This window comes from Elephas maximus, chromosome 16, assembly GCF_024166365.1.
Source record: "Elephas maximus indicus isolate mEleMax1 chromosome 16, mEleMax1 primary haplotype, whole genome shotgun sequence".
Classification (NCBI taxonomy): Eukaryota; Metazoa; Chordata; class Mammalia; order Proboscidea; family Elephantidae; genus Elephas; species Elephas maximus.
Genome location: NC_064834.1, coordinates 19,130,558 through 19,151,132, shown reverse-complemented (window position 1 = coordinate 19,151,132; position 20,575 = coordinate 19,130,558). Strand labels below are relative to the sequence as shown.

Genomic DNA, 20,575 nt, shown 5'->3' with positions numbered 1-20,575 from the left:
TTATTTTATAACATATTTGAAAAGTCAGTCATATTCATTTGACCCATACTTGTTAAAAAACAGTTGCCATCAAATTGATTCTGCCTTAGAACAACTCCATGTGTTTCAGAGTAGAACTGTGCACCATAGGGTTTGTAGTGGCTGTGATCTTTTGAAAGTAAATTGCCAGGCCTTTCTTTCAAGGCACCTCTGGGTAGATTTGAACCGCCAGCCTTTCAGTTAGTAGCCATGCACTTGACCATTTGTGTCACCCAAGGTCTTAGCTTCCCACCAAATGGGAAGAGGAAAATGGAGGAAAGTACTTAGAAAAGAGACCTTCGCAACAAATATAGAGGATTTTTGTGGCAGTTATAAAACATAAAGTACATACTTACTGGTCTTGAAATAAAATGTCACAAATATTAACGTATTCTAATTTTTGATATATTTATGATGTCAATGTGCTAATGTCCTTAAATATTAGAGGCTATATGATTTTACTTTATCAGCAGTTGTGGTAAATTTAAATAACTGTCAATAGTGCCTACCATGTAGTAGTTGCTAAAGAAATAAGTGAAAAAAAAGCCTTTGATGTTACTACCTGCTGGTGAGAGTGTACCGTGTGTCTGCCCGGTGCTGAAAAGGGTCTCAGGTTGATGCCGCTCTGAGGGAGACAAAGGGATTGGAGAAACGGCTGGTGGCATCAAGGTCTTCTGCCTTTTTCCCGTGTGGAGCATATCCCTGTGGTTAGTTTCATTTTTAGTTTAGCATTAGAAAATAGGCATCATTTCGGCGTATAATTTAGAAGAAACTATTCTATAACTTAGAAAAAACATATAAAGTTACAAATCTTAGGTTGGTTTGATAAAGCTGGAGATATCTTTGTTTTTTAGTGCTTGTAAAGGTATGTAGAATGAATTATGCTTTTCTAATTATCATTCTAGGCTTTCTTCAGTCATACATACTTTAATTACTGCTTTTGATCTCTAGGTTATGGAAAATAAATAACTAGGGAAAAGATAAGCTTCTTTATATTCACTTACAAAAATGGAGGTATTTGTTTAGTTTACGTTAATGGTTAAGAGAATGTCAATTTTTCAACATCTTTAATGGTCATTTTACTAATTTTTTAAAATTTAAAATTGTAAAAACTGAACATTAGAAAAATACATTATAAAAATAATTTTGATAAATCACATTTATTCTTTATGATTAGGAAAAGTTTAATTACTGTAATTTTTTAAGTGTTTTACCAAATATATTGACAGCTTGCCAAAGATTACATATTTTACAGCTGTGGTCTACCATTCTCAAGTTCTAGACCCTTTTAAGAATCTGTTGAAAGCAAAGTATCTTATGCTTAGAAATACACACATAGAAAATTTAGTATATAATTTTAGGTTTGTGAGTGTGCTAAAGCCTGTTACCTGTGAATCCCTGAGTAATAATGTATGCTCACTACTCAGGGTTTTGAATTGTTCCCCTGACCTGAAGTGCTTTTCTCCTTAGATAACCATATGGCTTACTTCCTCAGAACATTCAAGTCACTTTTCTAATGTCACCTGATCAGGGAGGCTTTCTCTGAAAACTCTCTCTTGTTATTCTCTATGTGCCTTATCCTGCTTGTTTTTCATACTACTTGCTGTTTATTTTCTTATTCCATTCACTTGATTGAAAGAAATTTTTATTTGCTTTGCTCACTACTGGGTTTCTAGTGTCTAGAACAGTCTGTGGTACATAGTAGGCATTTCATAAAAGTTTGTTGAATAAGTGAAGAAAGTTCATCTATTATGAAAATTAATGATTTTGCTAGAATGGTAGGTATCATTTTTTTCTGCTCATTTTCAAATTTTCTACAGTAAGGCCGTTATTTTTCATAACTCTTAGCCAAAACTATACTAAGCATAGTATTTTTAGCTTCAGAAGGTTCTTTTGAAGATTTTGAGGTTTCTCGACCTCATCAACATAAATTATTATAACTGTATTTTAAGTGCACGTAATTGTTAAATTTGACTAGTTTTTATTTGATAAATTGGTGACTGTGCTGGATTTATTCCAGGGCTTTGAACCATTGAGTCATGGCCAATGAAGCAAAACCAGAAGAGACTTGAATTTTTAAAACTTTGGGTGATCCAGAATGGGAAAAATTACAGGTGGAAGCCCTGGTTGGAAGAGGCATAGTGAGCCTGATACATGAGATTGGATTATTGCCTGGACTGCAGAAAGTGACCCACATTGAGAGCAGCGTGGTCCACTGTCACCTCTGAGGGACGCACCGCTGTTTCCAGCTTTGCGCGAAATCCAGTGGCCAAGAGGTTTGGTGTGCAATGCGTATGCTGCTCTTGTTTTCTAAGAGGGGTTTCTAGCAGGGTTTTGACCCGTAATCTTTCCCATTCTGGTTACCATTCCAGTTCACCCAAATTAAAAAAATACAGATCTGTTCCAGAGTGGCTTCCTTGGCCATGACTGAACTGGGCAGAACCAGTTCAAAGCCCTGGTTTATTCAGTATTTCTGTTAAAGTTGGCTGTGTTAACGTTGGTGTCTTTTTATAGGTTTCATTGTTTGCAGAACTTTTCAATGAAATGCTTCAAAGAGATTTTGGTGTCAGAATATACAAATCATTAGTATCTCTTCCTGAAAAAGAGGACAAAAAAGAAAAGGATAAGAAGAGCAAAAAAGAAGAAAGAAAAGATAAGAAAGAAGAAAGAGACGATGAAACTGATGAGCCAAAACCAAAACGGAGAAAATCGGGCGATGATAAGGATAAGAAAGACGACAGAGATGAAAGGAAGGTCTGTAATTATTTCTGTAAGCAGCAGCCTGGTTTAGAAGTTTTTAATCATCTAGATTGCAAAAAAGATGCCAGTGAATTCTGTCATAATGGTAAAATTTAAAGGCCAGACAGAAAAATTTTAGTGTAGTATTAGAAATTTAAATCCTTAAATTGTCTGTATAAACATCTCTAACTACTTTTCTGGTCGTTTATCCTTGAGGTGTGTTATAAGAAATTTACATTTTGAAACTATTTCAAGTAAATTTAATGAACTTGATGTTTTTCATTTTCAGTCAGTGTTTGGTAAGGTGACTTTTATTTTAATAATTCATTTGTTGAGAATATACACAGCAAAAACATAACACCAATTCTGGTTTCTCCTGTACCATTAGTGACATTACTTGCATTCTTTGAGTTGTGCAACCATTCTCACCCTCCTATTCTGAGTTACTCCTCCCCCATTAGCATAGGCTCACTGCCCCCCTAAGGTTCCTACCTTTTTTTTTTTTTTTTTTAATTGTGCTTTAGGTAGAAGTTTATGGAGCAAATTTGTTTCTCATTCAAAAATTTATACACAAATTGTTTCGGGACATTGGTTGCAGTCCCCACATTGTATCACCACTCTCCGCTTTCCACCCCGGGCTCCCCGTTTCCATTTGTCCAGTTTTCCTGTCCCTTTCTGCCTTCTCCTCTTTGCTTTTGGGCAGATGTTGCCCATTTGGCCTCGTATACTTGATTGATCTAAGAAGCACATTCCTCATGTGTGTTATTGTTTGTTTTATAGACCTGTCTAATCTTTGGCTGAAAGGTGAACTTTGGGAGTGGCTTCAGTTCTGAGTTAGCAGGGTGTCTGGGGGCCATAGTCTCGGGGGTTCTTCTAGTCACCATCAGACCAATAAATCTGGTCTTTTTTGTGAATTCGATCATCTGGTCTACATTTTTATCCCGCTCCATCCTGGACCTTCTATCATGATCCCTGTCAGAGCAGTCATAGTGGTAGCCAGGCACCACCTAGTTCTGGGTTCAGACTGGTGGAGACTGTGGTTCATGTGGTCCATTAGTCCTCTGGACTAATATTTTCTTTGCGTCCTTGGTTTTCTTCATTCTCCTTTGCTCTGCATGGAATGGGACCAGTAGATGTATCATAGATGGCTGCTTGCAAGCTTTTGAGACCCCCAATGCTACTCACTATAGTAGGATGTAGAGCATTTTCTTTATGCTTATCATCTTCATTATCTAGTGCTGCTATAACAGAAATACCACAAGGGCATGGCTTTAATAAAGAGAAATTTATTCTCTCACAGTCTAGGAGGCTAGAAGTCCAAATTCAGGGTCCCAGCTCCAGGGGAAGGCTTTTTCTCTCTGTTGGATATGGGGGAGGGTCCTTATCATTACTCTTCCTCTGGTCTAGGAGCTTCTCAGCACAGGGAACCCAGGTCCAAAGGACGTGTTGCACTCCTGGCGCTGTTGTCTTGGTGGTATGAGGTCCCCCGTCTCTCTGCTCACTTCTCTCTTTTATATCTCAAAAGAGATTGACTCAAGATACAACCTAATCTTACAGATTGAGTCCTGCCTTATCAACATAACTGCCTATAATCTTGCCTCATTAACATCCAACTCATGGTGACCCTGTGTACAACAGAATGAAAAACTTCCTGGTCCTGTGCCATCCTCGTAATCATTGTTATGGTTGAGCTCACTGTTGGAGCCACTCTGTCAGTGCATCTCGTTGAGGGACTTCCTCATTTTTGCTGACCCTCTACTTTACCAGGCATGATATTGTTCTCCAGGGACTGGTCCCTCCTGGTAACATGCCCAAAGAATGAGAGACAAAGTCTTGCCATCCTTTGTTCTGATGAGCATTCTAGCTGTACTTGTTCCAAGACAGATCTGTTCGTTCTTCTGGCAGTCCATGGTATATTCGGTGTTCTTCGCCAACACCGTGATTCAGAGGTATCAGTTCTTCTTCGGTCGTCTTTATTCATTGTCCAGTGCTCTCATGCATATGAGGCGATTGAAAACACCATGGCTTGGGTCAGGAGCACCTTAGTCCTTAAAGTGGCATCTTTGCTTTTTAACACTTTGAAGAGATGTTTTGCGGTAGATTTGCCCAATGCAATGCGTCGTTTGATTTCTTGACTGCTGCATTAACATCATAGAGATAGGATTTATAACACACAGGAAAATCACATCAGATGACAAAATGGTAGACAATCACACAATACTGGGAATCATTGCCTAGCCAAGTTGACACCACATTTTTGAGGAACACAATTCAATCCATGACTGTTATGCCAATTGATCTAGATGGTCCCCAGCCCTCAGCCCCAGTACCCTGGTCCCTCAAGGTGTTTAGATGTGTCTAGGAAGCATCTATGACTGTGCCCCCTTTGCGCTCTATTATGTATATAAATATACTGGCTGTTCATACAAGTATGTATGTAAAAATATCCACAGCCTGGACCATGGTCTTGGGGGTACATCTAGCTGAATTGACACAACATAGTTTATAAAGAAAATGTTCTAATCACTGCTTTGGTGAGTTGTGTCTGGGGTCTTAAAAGCCTGTGAGCGGCCATCTAGTATACGCCACTGGTCTCACACCTTCGGGAGCAAGGAAAAATGAAGAAAACTAAAGATACAAGGGAAAGATTAGTCCAGAGGACTAATGGACCATGTCTACCACAGCCTCTACCAGACTGAGTCCAGTACAACTAGATGGTGCCCAGCTTACCACCACTGACTGCTCTGACAGGAATCACAATAGAAGTGGAGAAAAATGTAGAACAAAACTCTAACTCAAAAAGAAAGGCCAGACTTGCAGGCCTGACAGCAACTGGAGAAACCCTGAGAGTATGGCCCTGGGACACCCTTTCAGCTCAGTAATGAAGTCACTCCTGAGGTTCACCCTTCAGTCAAAGACTGGACAGGCCCCTAAAACAAAATGAGACTAAAGGGGCACACCAGCCCTGTGGCAAGGACTAGAAGGCAGAAGGGGACAGGAAAGCTAGTAATAGGAAACCCATGCATGGTTGGTCATGGGGTTGTTAACCAATGTCATTAAACAGTGTGTGTACTAACTAGTTCTGTAAACCTTCATCTAAAGTACAGTTTAAAAAAAAATTAAAATCTACAGCCTAACATATATATGTATGGTGAAATGACTTTTGGTTAATTTTAAAGCATTTTAAATTACAGAAAGAAGATAAAAGAAAAGATGATTCTAAAGACGATGATGAAACTGAAGAAGATAACAATCAAGATGAATATGATCCAATGGAAGCAGAAGAAGCTGAGGACGAAGAAGATGGTATGAGCATTCAAAGTGACTTCTGTTTAGGACTAAGTAAATATTTTTGTTTACTGAGTTTGTATCATTGAAATCTAAGCATTTTAATTATTTACAGTAGAAACATTTTCTTCTAGTGAAAATCTGGTTGTATTATGTTATTCTTTAATTTTTACATGAGAAGATTGCTTTAAAACATTTATTAAATACCATATGTCCCATACCTAATTAATTTTTACCCAACTTGAAGAAAGAAAAAAAAAACCTTGCTTGGATGTGGTCTTTAAACTGAGTCATAAAGACACACTAGTCCAGTTATTTCATAGAATATATTCTTTAGAAAATTAATTTGGGCCTTGTGTTTTGTTTTTAATTATGAGAACTATCATACATGCAAAAGAGTGCATATAACTTCAGAGTTTAAAGACAAATAATAACAAACACCCATATACCTATCACCAACGTTAAAAAGCAGACCTTTACCAATAAGGGTGACATTCAGAATGTTTTACTACAGATGTCACCCATAAAAGGGCTTGTAATGTTGAATGCCTGTCAGTCTCCATATAAATTTGTGGCTTTTTTATTTTTAATTATCTTTTTCTGAAATGAGAAAACTACAAGAGATTTTATTAAATCTACAGTCTAAGAGGATTATTATTAAAGTATATTTGATTTATCTCTGCGTTTTTTTCTATTATAGTATTTTTTCTCTCATTGATGAAAACATTCAAACATACAGAAAAGTTGAAAGAATAGTGCAGTAAACACCCCTGTGTTCAACAACTGTGATTCAATAATTGTTAATATTTTGCTTTACATGTTCTCTGCATGTGTGTGTTTGATCCATTTGAAAGTGTAAATTTTTCGTCTTAAGAGTAAAGACTTGGTCTTAAGATTACAGTTCTTTTTTTGTTTCCCTGGTATCTCCAATTTCTGTTTGCTTATGTTATCGTGATTTTATTTTGTTGTTGTTCTTTTGTTTTTTTATTATCTCATTATTTTGTCAAGATTCCTGGACACCATTCTTTCCAGAAGACAAATGGAATTGGTAGAAAATAAAAACGAATGCACAGTGCCAATTAGTGTCTAAAAAGATGTTGAATCAGAAGAGCAGATAATGAGACCATTTTTTACTTATCAAATTGATTAAGTTTTTAATAAAAGGTAATATCAGTTTAGTAGGGGGACAGCAAGCACTTTCATTCCTCTAGGGAGCTTCATAAATACACTTTGTCTGGACAGAAATTTGGAAATATGAATTAATCCTACCTTTTAAAATATCAGTACTGATGTTCATTGCATAATTGTTTATAAAACTTGTCTCTATGAAGGTGCCTATTGTAAATGTTTCGTGTAAGTGGAATCATACAATATTTGTCCTTTTATGTCTGGCGTATTTTACTTAGCATAATGTTTTAAGGTTCATCCATGTTATAACGTGTTAGAACGTCATTCTTCCTTATGGCTGTCTGTTACACTGGTGTATATACGACATTTTGTTTACTTGTTCATCTCTTGATAGATACTTGGGCTGTTTCCACCTTTGGGCGATTGTGAATAATGCTGCAGTGAACACTGGTGTATGACCGTCTGTTTCACTCATCACTTTCTGTTCTTTTGGGTATTTACCTTGGAGTGGAATTGTTGGATCATGTAGCGATTTTATGTTTAACTTTTTGAGGAACCACCAAACAGTTTTCCACAGTGACTGCACCATTTTATGTTCCCACTGATGGTGGATGAAGTGTCTAATTTCTCCTTGTCCTCATCAGCACTTGTCGTTATTCATCTTTTTTATTACAGCCGTTCTAGTGGGTATGCAATGGGATTTCGTTTTGGTTTTAATTTGTATTTCCCTAATGACTAATGACGTTGAGCATCTTTTTGTGTGCCTGTTAGCCATTCATCTATCTTTGGAGAAATGTCTCTTCTAGTCCTTTGCCTGTTTTTTAATTGGGTTGTTTGTCTTTTTGTTGTTAAGTTGTAGGAGTTCTTTATATATTCTGGATATTAAGTCCTTATCAGATAAATATTCCCAAGTATTCTTTCCCACTCTGTAAGTTGTCTTTTCACTTTCTTGATAATATCTTCTGGTGCACAGAAGTTTTTAATTTTGATAAAGTCTAATTTATCTGTTTTTTCTTTTGTTGCATTTGCTTTTGGTCTTGTATTTAAGAATCCATTACCAAATCCAAGGTCCTGAAAATTTAGCCCCATGTTTTCTTCTAAGATTTTTATGGTTATAGCTCTTACCTTTAGGTTGTTGATCCATTTTGAGTTAATTTTTCTGTATGGTGAGGCAAGGGATCCAGCTTATTCTTTTGCAAGTGGATGTACAGTTGTCCCTGTAGCATTTATTGAAGAGACTAGTCTTTCCCCCACTGAGTGGACTTCACACCCTTGTTGAAAATCGGTTGACCGTAGATGTATGGGTTTATTTCTGGACTCTTCCTTTCTGTTCTTTTGGTCTATGTGTCTGTCCTTATGCCATTACCACACGGTTTTGATTAAGTTTTCAAACTGGATTGCTTTGGCTATTTGGAGCCTGCTATTCTATCCTTTGAAGACTTCAGTAATAGAAAAGTACTTTTGGTCTCAGCCCCAAAACCCAGTGCCGTCGAGTTGATTCCGACTCATAGCGACCCTATAGGACAGAGTAGAACTGCCCCATAGAGTTTCCCAGGAGCACCTGGTGGATTCGAACTGCCGACCCTTTGGTTAGCAGCCGTAGCACTTAACCACTACGCCACAAGGGTTTCCCCTTTGGTCTCAGCAGTCACTGAAAATATCTGTATTAATAAATTTTTTGCTGCCGTTATATTTGTTTTACAGATCGGGATGAGGAAGAAATGAACAAGCGAGATGACAAGAGAGATTCCAACAGATACTGCAAGGAGAGACCCTCTAAAGATAAGGTATTTATTGAATTAATAACGTATTCTTAAGAATGTCACAATTCCCATATCTTACATAATCCAGACTTACTAAAACATAACACAGTCGTGAAGTTTACTAGTCCTTGTGTATCTGTCTGTATGTTGCCACTAAGAGGAAAATTAAATCAGTTGTTTTTGGTATTTCCGGCTATGTCAGGTAGCCAGTGTGCCTGATTTCTTTCTCCCATGTACATTCACCAGATCAACTTATTCTAGTTAAGGTGAGGCAAAGGTCTTTTCAGATTGTTGCTATTATATGGACACAGTCTCAGTTTTTCACTTTTCAGGGGTAAAAATATTTATACTACATCTTCTACTTCTGCATTTTCTTTAGGAAAAAGAAAAGACTCAGATGATCACAATTAACAGGGATCTCTTGATGGCTTTTGTTTATTTTGATCAAAGCCATTGCGGTTACCTGCTTGAAAAGGATTTGGAAGAAATACTTTATACTCTTGGACTGCATCTTTCTCGGGCTCAGGTAATAATATCTTGTGAATTATTTGAAGTGAAAAGCATTTTTAGTAACTACTGAAAAGCAGTAGAATAATGTATTTAATTCCATAGGTGCTTATGTTGCTCTTCAATCTCTACTGATCTCTTTTGAACTATGAAAGCAATGCAGAATAATTTTAAAACAAGCAATACCAAAATATATAAAATTAAAAAGCTAAAGTCACTCTTCCCTTTTTCTCCAGTTCTAGTACTCAGATCTAATCATTGTATAACTTTCTAGATCTTTTTCTAAGCAACTCACATATGTATGGTTTTTTCTTTTTTTTTAATAAACAAAACATAAAATTATTTTATACATAATGTATTGGTAACTTTTTTCATTCAACAATATATTATGGATATTCTGTCATGACAATGAATGAGACCAATTCATTCTTTTTATGGCTACGTAATATTTTATGGTATAGATATACCATCATTGGCTTAATTGGTCTTCTATTGCTGGGTGGTTTCAGTTTTTTTGGAATGGTACAAGTTATGCTGTGTTAAACATCCTTGTACATGTATTTTATTGTATCTGTATTTCTATCTTTGTTACACTTTTTAACAATGAAACTTTTTTTCAAGTGACTCATTGGATTTTATCTTTAAAGAAAAGAGTTAAAATTAAAAGCACAACTGCCATAATTGAGTGGGTGTGGATACCTGACACTCCTGCCTTTGCCTTCCTTTATGGCGCCTTATTACACCCCCAGGAAATCTAGAACGTTACGCAGCATAGTTTGAAAACAGTTGCAATGAATGTTCATCGGTGCACATTAGACAGAGGCAAACAATGTTGTTTTAGGAAAATAAAAAAAATTCTCATCTTTTTAATTTTATACTTTGAATTTTCATCTTTTTACTTTGTTTACTTGCTGGCATTATAGGTAAAGAAGCTTCTTAATAAAGTAGTGCTCCGTGAATCTTGCTTTTACCGGAAATTAACAGACACCTCGAAAGATGAAGAAAACCATGAGGAGTCTGAAGCATTGCAAGAAGATATGCTAGGTTTGAGTCTATTATTTTAACATCTTGCTTTTTATAAATGTATTTCTTGTTAATTAAAGAAGAAAATATAACTTAGTAAAAATATGGTATCTTTTATATGTTTTAGGAAATAGGTTGTTACTTCCAACACCAACAGTAAAACAGGAATCAAAGGATGTGGAAGAAAATGTTGGCCTCATTGTTTACAATGGTGCCATGGTGGATGTAGGAAGCCTCCTGCAAAAATTAGAAAAGAGTGAAAAAGTAAGAGCCGAAGTAGAACAGAAGCTGCAGTTACTAGAAGAAAAAACAGGTAAGGAACAACATTGGATGTTAGTACCCTATTGGGGTATATATGTGCAAACACACATATATATGCCTTAGTTTTTAGTCTAGCTACATATGTAATTTTAGTTTTGACCGTTTCTGTTTCAGGTTATAAAATTCCTTAGCTTTATAGGGATTAATTTTATGTCCTCATTTGCATTCTGAGGTTCCTATGTGGTTATATTGCATTCTTCTCAATCCTCATCTTGTTGCACTTGGCTTTTACCAGTTTTTGGCACTTTCTTTAATCTATACAATCATCTAAAAATGGAACTTGAGTAAAAACAATGCTTAGTTGAAACTTTAAAGGAGTGTTGTAAGTATGCTTTATGTAACTCATGAAATAAACATTTATAGCCATTTTACGAAATTTTATTAGCTTTTTATTTTCCTAGCTTAAATATTTTTTACCTCAAAGTTAAATTGGAAATTGTCGTGGAAAAAGTAAGTGAATTTTAGATTTTTTTTTTTTAAACAGATGAAGATGAAAAAACCATATTAAACTTGGAGAATTCCAACAAAAGTCTTACTGGTGAACTCAGAGAAGTTAAAAAGGACCTTAGTCAGTTACAAGAAAATTTAAAGATTTCAGAAAACATGAATTTGCAATTTGAAAACCAACTGAATAAGACAATCAGAAACTTATCCACTGTAATGGATGAAATCCACACCGTTCTCAAGAAGGTTGGAATTTTGTACTTTCAACATTTTCCCAGTTTGTTTCAATCTTTAATGTATTTGTGGCATTTTTAGTGTATTTTAATGTTACTAAGTTCTTAGTGGTTTTTCTAGGAGCAAATAGCGGCAGCATTCTGTCCTTCATGAGGTCAATCAAAAGTGATTCCCAAAAGATTGTGTTTTCTTAGAACTTAGTTGGGATGTCAGCGTGGTTTGTGTGTTGCAGAGAAAATCTTTGGTACCAAGCTATCAAAATTCATTTTTTAGTGTTCTTTGTCATTAGAAAAAATCTAGTGGCTCAGTGCCGTTGTAATCTAACTTAGGATCATCATCCCGGGTCTCATTCAGAGACCAAGGAGAAAAAAGGATCTAACTGCCCTGCAAGGAATATACTGCTGTTACTCAGAACCACTGATCTCTCAGGACTCTGTAAAGTGTTTTGTAAAATACACAAACCCAAGCTGTACAGAGTTGGGAGAGAGATTCCTTTCATAGTTTACTATAGGGCCAATATTTTATAGACAGTAAAATGAGCTGTCTGTGGAGTACCTCTGTTTACTTTTTTTTTTTTTTAGTTATATTTAAGACTCTAACAAAATGGACTTTTTCTTGTCTATTGTTTTACAGGATAATGTGAAGAACGAAGATAAAGATCAGAAATCAAAAGAGAATGGTGCAAGCGTATGATAAAATATGTGCATTGATGAGGAATTGTGTTTAAATATGTAATATATAAAATCATGATACAACGGTGTTTGAAAGTGATGCATGTTTGATTTTAGTGGTATAAATATCTGTTAGTTCAAAAGATGTATAAAGTTTTATGAATGTGAGAGTCTCTGCTTTTCAAAATTGCCTGTAATTCCTAGCATTCAAATTATTAAACACTCCTTGAGTGAAATAATTTTGCATTGCAAAATGTTTTAGGATGAACTTTGTTATAGTTTTAACCCCAATAAAGTTCATCGGTTTAATTCACAGTAGTATTTAATTACCAAATGTCTTTTATTAAGATGTCTGGAAAATTTAATTTTATTTATAGAATCATTGTTTTTAGGTTTTTATTTCAATTTTTTATCTTTTAAAATTTCAGTGTAGGCCTCTGCTTCCACCAACATGGAGACTTTGTTGTACCAAGTCCTGTTTCTATTGCTTGAATTCCCCAACCTGAAGGTGAAGAAGCTGCCCTGGGTGCACATGCCGTTGGCTGTGACGGCGTGCACTCTGGTGGTGGTGTCTTACTTCCTTATAACCAGAGGAATAATATATGATGTTATTGTGGAACCTTCAAGTGTTGGCTCTATGACTGATAAACATGGGCGTCAGAGGCCAGTAGCTTTCTTGGCCTACAGAGTAAATGGACAATGTATTATGGAAGGATTCGCATTCAGCTTCCTGTTTAGAATGGAAAGTTTAGACTTCATAATCATGGACCGATCCAGTGCACCAAACATTCCAAAACCCAATAGATTTCTTCTTCTATTCATTGGATTTGTCTGTGTCCTGTTGAGTTTTTTATGGCTAGAGTATTCATGAGAATGAAACTGATGGACCGTCTGATGGGTTAGAATACCCTTTGAGAAGAAATCAGTGGATACTGGATTTGCTCCTGTTAATGAAGTTTTAAAGGCTGTACCAATCCTCAAATGTGAAATGTGGAAAAGGATGAAAAGCAGCAGAGACAGGAGAATCTAGTGAAAACATAGGAAGTTCATTAAAGCTTAGACTAGAATTTCTTGTTGGTACTATCAAAGAGACAAGCTTATCACAGTATTTTTTCCTGCTGACCTAGGCTGACAAATCAACCATGTTAACTGGCGTTTTCTTCTTAGTTTTTCATTTCTGAAAGAAAGCATACTACATTTCTACAACTATAATATTGAATAAAAGGATTATTTTTTACAGCCCCATAACATTTATTGGAAATGGCATTTCTGATTTTCAAACATTAATGTTAAATCGGGAAGCAAGATTCCATAAGCTGAGAACTCTGAATAACTGATCAGCTTTACCTATGGTGCTTTGCCTTTAAACAGTGTGCAATAGTCCATTATTTCAGATACATGTGTAAGACTGTTTCCTGAACAATAAAATGTATGAAAGGAGCAGAAGTCATTTTTCTAATTAGAATTTTTTTAATGTAAATCATAAAATAGCATGCTGCTTAATTTTTGCAGGTTTTTTGAACCAGAAATTTTTTTTACTTTTCACCAAAAAATTCCTCTCTAATTATCAGTCTCTAAAAACATTTGTTAAAAATTTAATTCATCACTTAAGCTAAGAAAGCGATAGAAAACTGCTATTGTTGTATATATTAGCCTTTACGAAAAACTGACAGACCTGATGTTAATGTTACTGCTTTAAATTAATTGTTCTGCCTTCCCAGAATAACACCTCTATTGCTTATACTTTGGGGGTTTTATTTTTAAAGCAGTGTATGTCAAATGTACAGTTTAGTACAAGCCAGTAGAGATGTCAGTATGATGCCTTAAATTAAGCATTCTTTAATTAAAAATTTTTGTTTTTTTTTTTTAATTAGTCTGTGTAGTTCCTTCAGAATTTTAGTGGATGCTTAAGAGTTGGTTGACTCTGGTCATCAAAATACTTTATCAAAGGAATAAAAAGAGAGCCTACAGACCAGGAAAAAAGTTTTTGGTAACAACATACCTGACAAGGGTCTAAAGTACATAGAAAACTTCAATACCTCAACAACAAAAAGACAATCCAGTCAAAAAATGGGCAGAGGACATGAACAGACACTTCACCAAAGAAGATATTCAGGTGGCTCACGACCACATGAAGAGCTGCTCACAATCATAGCCATTAGAGAGGTGCAAACCAAAGCTGCAGTGAGACACCATCTCACCCCTGCAAAAGCGGCACTGATCCAAAAAAAAAAGAATGCTGGTGAGGTCATGAGGAAATTGGAACTCCTATCCACTGCTGGTGGGATTGTAAAATAGTATAACTGCTATGAAACGCGGCATGATGCTGCCTCAAAAAGCTAGGAATAGGAATACTGTATGATTCAGCAATCCCAACTATTAGATATATATCCTAGAAAAACAAGAGCAATGACATAAATAGACACGTGCACAGTGTTCATTGCAATGTTATTTATAATAGCAAAAAAAATGGAAACAACTAAGTGCCCATCAACAGATGAATGGAAAAATTGTGGCACATACCTAAGATGGAGTACTACACAACAATAAAGAGTAACAGTCAGTCTGAGAAATGTAACATGGATGAATCTGGAGGACATTAATGCTGAGCGAAATAAGTTCATCACCAAAGGGCAAATGTTGTATGATACCACTTTTTTTTTTTTTAACCAGTTTTGTAAAGAGTCAGGAATAGGTTTATGCACAGAAAGCAACATCCTTCGATGGTTGCCAGGGATGGGAGGGGGAGGGAGGAAAAATCACTGGATAGTAACCTGTTGCTGTCGAGTCGATTGTGACTCATAGCGACCCTATGGGACAGAGTAGAACTACCCCATGGGGTCTCCAGGGAGTGACTGGTGTGGGTTTAAACTGCCAGGTTTTTGATTAGCAGCTGAGCTTGTAACCACTGTGCTACCAGGACTCCATACCTTAGTATAATATTATGTAAGTAAATAGATAGCAGACACTGTGTTAATTCTGGTGAAGGGAAAGGCAATACACAATATGGGGGAAGTCAGCACAACGTGACCAAAGTAAATGAAGACAAGTGAGGAAAAAGAACAGCTACAGTTAATGCCATAACTTACACAATTCTGCAACAGTAATAGCAGCCAAAAAATTAAGTGGTTACATACATAGGTAAATATGTGTGCTGTGTAGGTGTGGGAGGGCATATGGGAGTACATCCATGTGCATATATAGGTGTAGTGGGCATTTGTATATGCATGTTTGTGCTACATATATACTCATATAGTAGAGCACCTAGGGGGCACAGTTATGGAAACTTGTCACACATATCCAAACACCTTGTGGAACTGAGTTACTGGGCTTGAAGGCTAGGGACCGTAGTCAGGGGACATCTAGGTCAATTGCCATAATAGTTCACAAAGATAATGTTCTATGTCCTAGTTTAGGGAGTGGCTTCATCCATGTTACGTTTCTCAGACTCACTGTAACTCTTTATTGTTGTGTAGTACTCCATTTTATGTATGTGCAAGTGGCCATCTAAGATACAACTATTGATCTCTTCCCTTCTGGATCAAAGGAGAGTGAAGGAAGTCAAAAACTCAAGGAACCAATTAGTCCACAGAATTAATGGCCCACATGAACCACAGCCTCCTCTAGCCTGAGACCAGAACTAAAAGGTGTCCTGCTACCACTACCAACCACTCTGACCAGGAACACAAATAGGTTTCAGAATGGGAGAAAATTGTAGAGCAAAACTGAAATTTATTTTGAAAAAGACCAAACTTACTGGACTGGAAGAACCCTCTGAGAATATCACCCTTTTACCCTGGAACTGAAGCCACTCCTGGAGGTCACCGTTCAGTCAATAATAGACTGGTATATAAACAATAACACCTGTGAGGAATAGGCTCCTTTGAACAATTGACTATATGAGAACAAATGGGCAACTTCTGTCCAAAAGCAAAGATGAGAAGGCAGGGGGCGGCAGCAGGGAAACTGGAGGGAGGGAAACGGGGAAGGCAGGATGGAAATGGGGAGTGCTGACACAGTGCAGGGATATGTGTATAAATTGTTGAATGGGAAACTAATGTGGTATATAAACTTTCACCAAAAACAAAATGTCCAGAAAAAATAGTAATAAAAGGCAATCAATTAGAAAAAAGCAAAAAAGTTGGTTGACTCTTGAGTGAAAAGGGTAGGTGATTAGGTTTTTGTGTTTAAATAATCTTTTCTGGAATGTTCCATTGTCATAATATGCTGTATTTTTATTTAAGGTTTATTTCATTCTGTTTTACTTAATTTTGCTAGAATAATAGCTAGATTTTCCAAATAAGTGAATATGGGAATGTAAGTGCCGTGTTACACATGACTTAATAATCTAAGTGGAATCCACATGGCTCTTACTGAGAAATGGATTGAAATAGCTGACATTGTTTCAAACTAATTTTTGTTTTAAGTTGCTGTTCCTTGTCATAAGGCTTGTTGAACCTCTACGAAGTCAGAATACTGACGGTCCTTTATTATACTGTTATTGTATAAATGCTTCTCCATCTTTAAGGTGAGAAAAAGCATTATAGGGTACTTGGAAAGTGTTTTTCTCAAGGAAAAATCTGAAGATAAACTTTTAATTAGAAGAAAGTAATGATAAAAAGATTTTTGCTAGAGTATGGTTTTAAATGAGAAAGGTGATTGATTATAAAGACCTAAACTGTTCTCTCGTTATTTTGTTACTTAGAGATAAATTTCCTTAAAATTTCCTGGGAAGTAGAAAGTATGATGACTAAGCTAGGGACAAAAAGCAAGTTAAATGTACAAAATTGGTTCTTTAAAACAATTGGCTTAGAGAAAATGAGGGAAAGAAAACCTGTTTTTGCCTTTTTAAACCATTTTGGGTATTTATTCAAAAGTAAAAATGTAGTCAGTTCTTGTGTTCTGTCATCTGACATTGACCAGGCTAAAAAAAATTAGATAACAAATAGGTCTAATTAGATAAGTAGATCTTAGAACTTTCAATATTTATTTTCTTACCCTTTTTATGTTCTGGTTGCCCATCCCCTGAAGTGGCATAAAGAGTAGAAGAGAGAACTTCTGGCTTTCTGTTTCTGTCAGTGAAATCGATGATCAGCCATGACGGCACAGTGGAACTACTTGGTACAAATAATTTAAGCATCTTTATTGTTGATAAAATTTAGTTTCAGGATCTAGTACCAGAATATATAAAGCGTATTTTGAAGAAGGGTAAATTAGCCCTTAGCCTTGAAAATATTTAGCAGGGCAAAGCCATTAAGTGAAAATGTTGAAGGTATTATGAAGAATATTATAGGGTATATATCTTTAAGAATGTTTAAAGTACATTCTAGAGACATGATCAAGGGAAAAGAGCTCAGTATAGAATCAGAATTAACACTGTCGTTGACATGCAAATCAATTAAGAGACTTGAAAAATCTCATGCATGTTTGTGGTGTTAATAAGATCTGATTTTGTTTGATACCAGTTTTTACAGGCTTACAGGATTTTTTTGGAAACGCTGGTGGCATAGTGGTTAGATGCTACGGCTGTTAACCAAGAGGTCAGCAGTTCAAATCCACCAGGCGCTCCTTGGAAACTTTATGGGGCGGTCCTACTCTGTCCTACAGGGTTGCTATGAGTCTGAATCGACTCGATGGCAGTAGGTTTTACAGAATTTTTTTTATAATCGATTTCAACTTCCCTCAATTTGTAGTCCCAAGGAATTCCAAATCATACTGACATAGTTAAGAAGAGCTGGCCAGGGCTCTTTCTACCTCAACTTTCATGTGTTTTAGCAGACCTAAATCATTCAGTTGTTAACAGTAATTCCTTAGAAATCATAGTATGAGTAGAACGCAAAAGATAACATGTAAAGCCTAATGGGATTTGGAATAGGTTAAACATGAATGCGTTTGCTTATTAGAATTCATAGTAAATATATTAGGGAATATGCCCATGTATATTCATCCCCACAAGACATTAAAGCATTTGGTGAAAACATAATGCTATTAGTAAATCGCAAATAGCAAGGATGTTTTCTGTAGGTACCTAGATAGAATTGTTGACAATTCCACCAGGAAAAAAATTATATCTTCAGTGGTAGACTGGGTCCAGGCCAATCTTCAGGAGTTCTCTCTGATCCAGGTTAAAATTGACCTTTGAGAGACAGTTCATTGGCCTGAACTTCCTTAGCTATTTAGATCTCTAAATCTGGTTATGGTTCATCAAAAATACTGCAATGGGGCTTTAGATTTTGTTTTGGGGATTGAGATGATACCAAAGGGCTTTCAGAGCATTCTGGCCATCATAGTGTAGAAGGAACACCCTTTTCCTCCTTCCTTCAGTGTCACCTCTAGCCCAGCGTGCTCTTTTCTCATCAGGCATTTGCAGTCCACAAGTTAGCTCTGGCATGGTATCTGTGGGTCTGAGATGACCTGAGGTGGGTTTCTTGTTAGAAGCCACGTAGGTTGGTCTGATCCTAGAGATCATGAATCAAAGAGGGTCTCATCAGGCACAAAAAGCATCTTAGATGAAGGACTGAAGTGCGCACGGTGATTAGAGATACATGTAAGTCTCTTCTCCAGGGCATGTGGTGTGCGGCACATTTCTTGGTTTGACTACAGTGTAGCTGCCGTGTCGATGGGTTCTAGGAAATAAATTTGGTTCTCTCTTTTCTCACTATAATTCTGTATTCAGATATTTTGCAGTCAAAATTATGATCTAAGTATCTTTACAAAATATCTTTGTTAAAAGAAGTTTAATGATGACTTTTTTTAGGATTTTACTAACACATTTCCCCTTATTTTATGTTTTATTAACGGGGTGATATTTAGGCAATAATTTGTTGTCTAAACTGGGAAGCTTTTGTGAGAAAAGTAGAGTGCCAATAATTACATCAAGACGCCAGGTATAAACCAGGACTGTCTAAGGCAAACTGGAACATAAGATTATTGCCTACTTATTATTCACCTTGTAGATATTATTGACCTGCTTCACCAATTCATTGGTTAAAGAACAAGCCTCAGGCTTATACATTCATGAAGATTTAGTTCAGAGTCCCAGAGTACTTTTGACCAGAAATTATATACTTAGTTTTTCTATGAGGATAGAGGGCATATTATGTCAGATCGTATGATAGTGTACTTCTGAAGTTGCTGAGCCAGTGCCTTACTAATGGTGAAGTCTGAATGTGAGTATTATGCCTGAACTAAGGCAATGGTTCTCAAACTAGTGGGCATCAGAGTCACGTTGGTGGCTTGTTAAAGCACAGATGGCTGGGCCCCATCCCCAGACCGGAATCAGAAATCCAGGGCTGTGGCTTAAGAATTTGCATTTCTAATAAGTTCTCAGGTGGTGGCGCTGCTGTTGCTGTTGCTGCTGCTGCTGCTGCTGATCTAAGAACCACACGGAAAGAACCTCCAAACCAAGGCATTCACAGAGAGCAGGTTTCCCTACTTAATACGTGATTAAAAACTGGGAGAGGAGTAACAGTTGGTCTTGGAAATCCATAACTCTGAGTGACTTGGGCTTTTTCTGTAAGGGTAAATATTTCTACATTGGGTAAGCCATAGTAGATACAGAAATATTTATTAATGAACACAAGTTACTTTGAAATAGTTGCTTAATGGGAAGGGTTGCAACTACTTAAGCAACTGAATTAAATAAGCTAGGAAGAACTGTATCTTTTGTTTATAGGTTTTTTGTTTTTTTTTTTTCACTCCTCACCCTCAAACTAATATGACTATATAATTCCTTTTTGAGGTTTCATATTGTGAACATAATCTAACTAAAATGGAGTCTTGTGCATTTGGTCACTGTGTTCCTCATCATCTGTTGGGTGGGTGACAATCAGAATGCTCAGACATTAGTTTATGAAGGTAGTGTTTGGTTGGGAGAATTGGTAGGTGATGAGGGAGCTTATCAGCTGCCTGGGGCTAAAACCCCTGAGTAGGTTGCTGAGCTGAAGAAGGAGAAAGGGTGGAGATGGCCAGCAGGGGGAGAGGTAAGCAATGGGCAGCAAGGCCTTACTGACAATGGAGAGGTTAAGAAAATAGGTAAGGATTGGGCAGATGTCAGAGGCAATTAAGGGAGGGTCTCTTAAGAAATGAGCATTGTGAGCAAGGCTTTCAATTCCAGCTTCTCTGGGCACCCCTAGGCAAGGATTAGTCATCTGCCTGAGTCTTTAGGGGACCTAAGCTTCAAGGCAGTGACTTCTGTGGTAACTGAAAAGGTTGTGCTCTCTCCTTGAGGCAAAAGGTGGAGGAAGTTTCCAAGACCAGTTAGACCCTCATATAGCAATTGCTTTGAATGGGCAGGTGAGAGAAATCAAGGTGAGCTGATTTAGGTGTGTTCTGATACTCCATTCAATAATCTGCCTTTTGTGGTTCCAGCGAGATAGAATCTACTCAGGTCCTTAAGTCTTGCGAGGGGAGAGGAAGGGGTAGATATTATACATATTA

At 36.7% G+C, this 20,575-nt stretch overlaps 2 protein-coding genes across 8 annotated transcripts in view; both read left to right on the top strand.

The window, feature by feature from the left end:
* The window catches only part of CCAR1 (cell division cycle and apoptosis regulator 1), a 41,180-nt gene extending 28,851 nt beyond the window's left edge, over positions 1–12,329 (top strand). For 5 of the 7 annotated variants that reach the window (XM_049855159.1, XM_049855162.1, XM_049855160.1 and 2 more), the window contains 8 exons: positions 2,533–2,772; positions 5,952–6,099; positions 8,878–8,960; positions 9,316–9,462; positions 10,367–10,487; positions 10,594–10,779; positions 11,272–11,477; positions 12,099–12,329. In XM_049855159.1, coding sequence (XP_049711116.1) covers positions 2,533–2,772; positions 5,952–6,099; positions 8,878–8,960; positions 9,316–9,462; positions 10,367–10,487; positions 10,594–10,779; positions 11,272–11,477; positions 12,099–12,158 — 1,191 coding nt within the window. In that variant the 3' untranslated portion in view covers positions 12,159–12,329. The remainder of the gene's footprint in view (positions 1–2,532; positions 2,773–5,951; positions 6,100–8,877; positions 8,961–9,315; positions 9,463–10,366; positions 10,488–10,593; positions 10,780–11,271; positions 11,478–12,098) is intronic. The other 2 variants (XM_049855163.1, XM_049855161.1) reach the window with 1 other exon arrangement.
* A 135-nt stretch (positions 12,330–12,464) lies between these two features.
* LOC126059488 (oligosaccharyltransferase complex subunit OSTC-like) lies at positions 12,465–14,826 on the top strand. Its single transcript, XM_049855185.1, has one exon. The coding sequence runs from the start codon at positions 12,588–12,590 to the stop codon at positions 13,005–13,007; it is 420 nt and encodes a 139-aa protein (XP_049711142.1). The 5' UTR covers positions 12,465–12,587; the 3' UTR covers positions 13,008–14,826.
* Positions 14,827–20,575: the final 5,749 nt, after the last annotated feature.

Excerpts from the sequence above, each read along its gene's own strand:
- LOC126059488 (XM_049855185.1), top strand. The coding sequence starts at position 12,588 with ATGGAGACTTTGTTGTACCAAGTCCTGTTTCTATTGCTTGAATTCCCC.